Genomic DNA, 7,459 nt, shown 5'->3' with positions numbered 1-7,459 from the left:
TTTTGAAATAGGAAAAAAATATATATATGATATATATATATATCACATACATGACCTTAGGAGGAAACATTACATTTTACCTATGTTGCCATTTATATATATATATATATATATATATATATATATATATATGCTACAAGGGACTAAAGAAAGTTTTGTGGCTAACTGAAAATCCATTTCATTTAACTTCTTTAAGTGGTACATTGGAATTTCAGTTTTATATGCAATAATATTCACACAGGAGGAGCTCAGAAATAGGTTTTAAATTAAAAAATTTTTTTTTCGCTATACCTTATTCTGCTTTCATAATTTTGCTCTTAGGTTGTTGCCATCATAAAAGCTAAATGGGTTGAACATTATAAATGGCAGACTGTTATAACAAATCATGCCAGAATGATATATAGTTTTTACACAGCAGTCATCTAATTAAATAAGTCACTGAGAATGAAATGTGGTGCAAACTATAGGGAACTGAGGTGTTGTTTGGACCTCTTGATGTCTTTTCTTTACTGTAGCAACTGCTCTGGGGACATTTTCATTTGGACTAAAATGTAGGCAATACAAGAAGAGTGTAACTGTTCTTTCCTTTGCTTTAGTCCCCCGTTTGATAATAATGTTACTGGAAACACACAGGAAATACAATCACCACCTGAAAACAAATTTTGGACTCTGTGTTTATTAATACATTTAAATAGCTCTATTTCACACAAATAAATTGTTTATCTTTTTTTTTATTTGTCAGGGGTTAGCAGAGTGGTGAGGAGTTGCATACATATAGTACAATATAAAGACGAGTTCATTCACTTGTTTAACCAGCATTGATAGAGAGCCCGCTGTATACGGAGCTCTGTGCAGGAAGCTGGGGATTTCGGGTGAACAAAACAGAGAGGGCTCTTCCTCCTGCAGACACTAGGAATGCTCAACCCAAACAAGAGCCAACTTGTAAAACAAGTTGTGAACAAAGGCAGGGTGGTTAGATGGAAGACTTATTCTAGGCAGGTCATTAGGGGAAAATTGGGGCCAGTGTATGGATGTTGTTGGGGGAACAGACTTGAGGAACTTAATACAAGGAAATTTTTACTACTAATTAGAGCTACCCTGAAATGAAGAGGGCAGCACTGTGAACTAATGAGCTTCCCATTACTGCAAGCATTTGAGCGAAGGATGCACAGGTACACAGAGTATAAAGGGGGAGTCCAGTTCAATCTCCTTACAAATTGAATACCCGATGGGTCTCTGATTCAAACTATTATCAAAATGAATGTAACTAGATCAGGAGTTAGCAATATTTTTCTCTAAAGGGCCACATAGTAAATATTTCAGGCTTTACAGGCTGTATAGTTTCTGTTACTACCACTCTATTCAGCCTTGTAATGTGAAAGTAACCACATAAATAATACACAGTCAAACGGAATGGGCATTACTGTGTTCCTATAGAACTTTATTTACAGAAATGGGCAGTAGGCAGATCTGGCCTATGGGCCATAGTTTGCTGACCCTACATCTAAATCTTTAATCTTCACAGGTGCAAAGTTCTTGTAGATGAACTTGAACTTTATAATCTTCAAATGATTGAGTTTATGACTGTAATATTTATATAATTATAATCTTTAAATATAGTTAAGTCATTACAAAAACATACTTGCCTTAATGAAATCTCCAAATATGATGGGCCTTGTTAAAAAATATTCTACATCAATTGCAATTCCAAAATGTTTGTCTATTCAAAAAAACAAAATCAATTTTAATATAAGATTGAATGCAGTATTTTAATAATAAATATACAGAATATTAGCTATTACTTTACTTAGAAGCTTTAATTAGTATATGAAACTGAGAGAAAGCCACATTAACACCATACAACTTCAGTTTAGTTGATAATCTCCCAGATTTTTTTTTCTTTTTTTCCCCCGCTGCCTCAATTGCCGATAATCTCCCAGATTTAAGATTAAGAATATTTAATATTGGGCCAGCCGAGTGGCGCGATGGTTAAGAACTGGCTTGGGATGCCAGAGGGCCCCGGTTCGGATCCCACATATGCGGGCCAGTGACACTNCTGTCTTGGTGTGTGTGTGTGTGTGTGTGTGTGTGTGTGTGAGAGAGAGAGAGAGAGAGAGAGAGAGAGAGAGAGAGAGAGAGAGAGGGAGAGAGAGAGATTCAGCCTCCCCTCCTCATTCTAGGATTCTCTTAGTGGTGTCTTGTCCATGAATAATTGTTAGTTGTTCTTGTGAGGGGAAGTGAAGTTGAGAGCCACCTATATCTCTCCATCTTGGTGATGTTGCTGTCTGTAATTTTGTTCTAATATTATTTTCCTGATATTGTTAGAGTGTTTATCTGTATTCTCTCGTAGCTCTTTTAGTCTCTTTAGAACAATTATTTTAAATTATTTGTGGGGCAATTTGTGGCTCTCTGTTTCTTTGGGGCCAGTTATTAGAGGTTTATTGTATTCCTTTGGTGGAGTTATGTTTTCCTGGTTCTTAACGATCCATGTAGACTTACATAGGTGTCTGCACACTGAAAAAGCAGACTTTATGGGCTCACTTTGGTAAGAGAAGACTTTCACCTGAAGGTGGAGGCCTGCTGGAGTATGCTGTAACCCCTGGTCTAGTGGTGCAGGGTGCCAAGTGCAGAGGTTTGTGGTAGCACTGGGTCCAGGAAGGTATTATGTCTCTTTGGCTCAGGCAATGGGGTCCACAGTATTGACAACTATGTTTACCTTTGCTAGCACTGCAGGGGTTCCATAGTGGCTACAAGGGCTATTGGGGTCCTCAGTGGTGCCCCTAAGTCCAGTGGCCAGAGACCAGGGCAAGCATTGGTGGTGACTAGAGCAAGTGAGGTATACACACTTGACTATGGGTCCTTTCTCATTTGTAAAAAAATATTTATATACTCAGATACAAACTCACTGCATGTCACAGATGTTGAAAATATTTTTCCCATTTTGTGATTGTACTTAATCCCATTTATAGTGGTTTTTTTTTGTTGTTGTTTTTTTAAGATTTTATTGGGGAATTTGGGTAAGGGAAACAGTGTTGGGGAATTGGGGAAGAGGAACAGCCAAGTTGTTGTCCTTCAATCTTAGTTGTGGAGGGTGCAGCTAGCTCAGCTCCAAGTCCAGTTGCCACCCGGCCACCTGGCTGCTCAGCTCAAGGTGCCCTGTTCAATCTTAGTTGCAGGTGGGCATAGCCCACCATCCCATGTGGGTGTTGAATTGGCAACCTTGTTGTTAGGAGCGCATGCTCTCACCAACTGAGCCTGTTGGCAGCTCAACAGCAGCACAGTTCAGGCACAGCTCACTGGTCCATGTGGGAAGTGAACCGGCGACTCTGTTGCTCAGAGCTCATGCTCTTAACAAACTGAGCCACTCAGCCGGCCCCCCGTTTATAGTGTTTTAAAAAGTAAAATGAACTTTAAAATATTTATGCATCAGATCTATTACTTTTTTAATCCCCTGGCTAATTTCTATAAAGGTTTATTTTTCCCTAATGTTAAAATACCCAAGTGTAGTCAATGTAGAAATCCTTTACAATAGAATAAATTCAAGATCAGTTCAAGTGGTTGCTGTAGACATAGATGTAAATTCTATTTTAATTTTAAAGTTAATTTAACCCTAAAACATTATTTTTCTTTTTTTGAGTAAAGCATATTTCCGTAATTGATTTCAGTTAGGGGAATTCCTTTCTTATATTTACCTTTACAGAAATAGTTTTTATTTTGTTTTAAAGTGTATTGGGGTGACAATTGTTAGCAAAGTTACATGGGTTTCAGGTGTACAATTCTGTAATACATCATCTATAGATCACATTGTGTGTTCACCACCCAGAGTCAGTTCTATTTCCATGACCATATATTTGCAGAAATAGTTTATTACCTTCTGCTATCTATGTCCTCCCCCTCAAAGAAAAGTTAAAACCTCTCATCCCCTTAACCTTTGATCATGTTTATTTACTTAGAATTTAAAGGGTAAACAGTAGTTGGTAAAATAAATAAAAATGTGTTATAAAAGACTTTTTTAACGTCCAAGAAATCTGTTATCAGAGGAAGCAAGTGCCTGAACTATTATACATCATACAAACTATTCAAGCATAGACATGATTGTAACACTCACACTTTTCCTGTATTTACACTCTCATTAATGAAATACATACCTGTGTGTCCGTGAAGAGGAAAACCATATCCCTGTCATCTACACCAGCTTGTTTGTACAACTTCCTCAGGTCCTCATGGAAACTATCATAATTATATCCCCGACTCAGTTCAATCTGTAAACATTTGTAACCACATATGTGAGCGGCAAGTCTGGTAAGACACTGCTTGCCGGTGCCTCCTACTCCAACGAGCAGGGCATTGCCTCTTTCCTGACGAATCATGCGGGCAATTCTGCAGGAAACAAATCAGATCAACATTTACTTCAAGTGCACAGATGTGGCTAATGCTCAGAGAGTCTGCTCCAATGTGGAAGGCTAGTGGCTAGCAGAGTGTCATCCCTGAGCAAAAGGCCACAGGAAAGATCAGGGTATGTCTGAGATTCACATTTGGGAGAGAAGTGCTGCTGGACTTTTCCTTATATCCATCTCTTCCATATCTCCTATATGCGATTAGACTTGGTCATGCAAATTTAGAGTAAAGTGCATGTCTTTTCTCTTCTTCAAAGTGTGAAGGATTACTTACTTACTTTTTATTTATTTATTTATTTATTACATCATCTATATATCACACTGTGTGTTCACCACCCGGAGTCAGTTCTCAAAGTGTGAAGGATTTTGTCAGAAACACTGATCTAGGCAACTACTTATGTTAACCATTATTTTGGCAATGGTCTCCATTTATAAGGATGAGCAAGCAGAAAAATCATGTACCTAGGAAAAGACATTGTAGTTCAGAAGGAGAGATCAATGGGAAAAATCTAAAATGAATTTATTATTATATTACTAACATATTGACAAAATTTTAGAAAATTTCTGATTCATGTTAACAACAAGAATTTAAATTTGTAATCATTGTAATCATAATATTAAATGAGCACTCAGAAAAGGAGAAAAAAATCTGAGTTTAGGAAAAATTGATTGGAGGTGGAAAAATCTGACTACCAAATCAAAGACCTCAGTGGGAGATTGGTCTTGCAAATAGGATACCATAGAAAATTGAATAGGTGAAGTAGAAGACAAACTCTAGGAATTTACCCAGAACTCAGAGAAAAAGGATAACAATATTTAAATGCCAAGAAAAAATGGAAGATAAGGAGGACATATCTGGGAGAAACAAATGGGATCCCAGAGGATCGCAATAGGAATTGCAGAAGGAGAGATAAGAGGAGATAAAATTGATATAAAAGTGACTGAAATAATAGAAAAAAATCCCTCATTGCTGAATATATATATATATATATACACACACACATATATATGTATATTTCATACATGTAGACATGTATAGTAGAAATCTATATTTCAGACATATCTGAAAATTTTGTGAACATCTAAAAAGCAGATATAATAGATTACTACCAAAGAGACAAATAATTTTAGGCTGACCCCAGGCATCTATTTTATAAGATGGCATTCCATAAGACAAAGGTTACAGAAGGAAAGCTATCATGTTATTGCTTAGAGAGTAAGCCATTTACCAACCCTTCCTAAAAGATTCCTTGAAAATATATAGAGAAGTATGAATAAAATTTAAAAACTCAAGAAGGGGGAAATGATCACAGTATAAAAGTGAACAGTATGTATGAGAGTCAAATCTGTATACTATTGTTAAGATGATAAAAAGGTAATGAGAATGCTAATGAATTCTTCTTAAAAAATAAATATGTAAAAATAATTTTCCTATTTAAAAAATTATCATCACCATTATTTAAAATCTCAGATTGAGTCACCAGAAAGTAGGAAATCATGAGTGAAATGTAAAAGCAGGTTTAATTTGTCTCTCTCTCTCTCTCATCATATCTATATATCTATCTATCTGTCTCATTTTATTCATGATGTTGATAATTGGAGAAAACAAAGTTCAAATATTTGAAAAAGATAATGGCTTTATTATTTTTTTAATTAGGAAAGCAAAACATGGTCATTGTAACTAATGGGAGAAAATCATTGGTACCTCTTTAACCACTTGTGAGCTCCATCAGGAGGGCTTGGATGCTGTCCTGTTCTCTATGGCAACAGTGCACATAGCACATAGTAGGGGCTTCATACACCAAATTGTTAAATGAATTTATGTCTGTTGAGTTGTATGTGTGTTTATAAGACGGAATTAAACTCTACATCACAGTGACTTATTATATAGCAAAAGGTCACTGGAACAATCTCTGAGATTTATTTGTAGAGAGATTATGATATTGAGCCACAGAAAGATGTTATCACAGTTAAATGAGATGCTTCATATCATGGTTTTATATTCACATTGAATACCATTATTATTACTGCTCGACAGGATGGAACTTGTACCAGAAGTCACAAGGAGCGGATTTTGATTTACTGACCTTAGGGTCAGTTTAACATGGAATTGTCCAACAGGACAAAAGCCATTTCAAAAAGTGGTGTGTACTCTAAGGACTGTAGATATTCAGGCTGGGTATCTAGGTGTCAGGGATGTCTCTCAAAGGATACTTGCAATGGGTGAGAGTCAGACTCATAAGCAGATAGAATCTATTATCCTTGCATTCAACTTGTTTTGCTATAATCTTGAACCCTCTCTTTCTTTAGGCATGCATAGAATCAGCCTTGTTATACTGGGCATGTATCTCTGGTAACATGTTAGATCATTTTGTAATGATCCAAGACATTTAAAACAAAAACAATCTATTAAGGTTTAGCAAAGATAATAGCCTCTGAGATTCCACAGAAAGTTAGTACATATATATATTTAAAATATAACAAAAAATAACTTTTAAATTATAGCAAAATTTGTTATAGACTTCATACATCTAGCAAGCTATTTAAAGAGTTTTGCACAACTGAATCATTACCTTGAATACAAAACAAATTAGATGAATGTATTATTGAGCACCTTATAGCACCATACCTTGAAACATGTTCTATAGCATCCTGGAAGAACACCAACTTTACTTCTTTGGGATTTATAAGGTTATAATCATCAAGATAGTCCTGTAGAACATTTGCGATTTTCTCCATGTCAGGCAGGTCAACATAAATCCGATCACTCTTATCTGCTCCAAACTATAAGATGATTTATGGGAGAAGAACCAAGATGGATTAATTTTGAAATAGGAAAAAAATATATATATGATATATATATATATCACATACATGACCTTAGGAGGAAACATTACATTTTACCTATGTTGCCATTTAACTATATATATATATATATATATATATATATATATATATATATATATACTACAAGGGACTAAAGAAAGTTTTGTGGCTAACTGAAAATCCATTTCATTTAACTTCTTTAAGTGGTACATTGGAATTTCAGTTTTATATGCAAT

The 7,459-nt window shown here is 35.5% G+C and overlaps 1 protein-coding gene across 1 annotated transcript in view; it reads right to left on the bottom strand.

Moving 5' to 3' along the window:
- LOC109378374 (dynein heavy chain 6, axonemal-like) overlaps positions 1–7,177 on the bottom strand; it is a gene marked incomplete at its 3' end in the record, with an annotated part of 53,327 nt that extends 46,150 nt beyond the window's left edge. The window contains exons 1-2 of the mRNA XM_019634776.1: positions 7,027–7,177; positions 4,149–4,380 (exon numbers count right to left, since the gene is read on the bottom strand). Coding sequence (XP_019490321.1) covers positions 4,149–4,380; positions 7,027–7,136 — 342 coding nt within the window. The remainder of the gene's footprint in view (positions 1–4,148; positions 4,381–7,026) is intronic.
- Between the last annotated feature and the right edge of the window lie 282 nt (positions 7,178–7,459).

This window comes from Hipposideros armiger, unplaced genomic scaffold (assembly GCF_001890085.2).
Source record: "Hipposideros armiger isolate ML-2016 unplaced genomic scaffold, ASM189008v1 scaffold_1924, whole genome shotgun sequence".
In the NCBI taxonomy this organism is placed as follows: Eukaryota; Metazoa; Chordata; class Mammalia; order Chiroptera; family Hipposideridae; genus Hipposideros; species Hipposideros armiger.
Note: the sequence above shows the minus strand (reverse complement) of the source record. Positions and strands in the feature narration are given on the sequence as shown.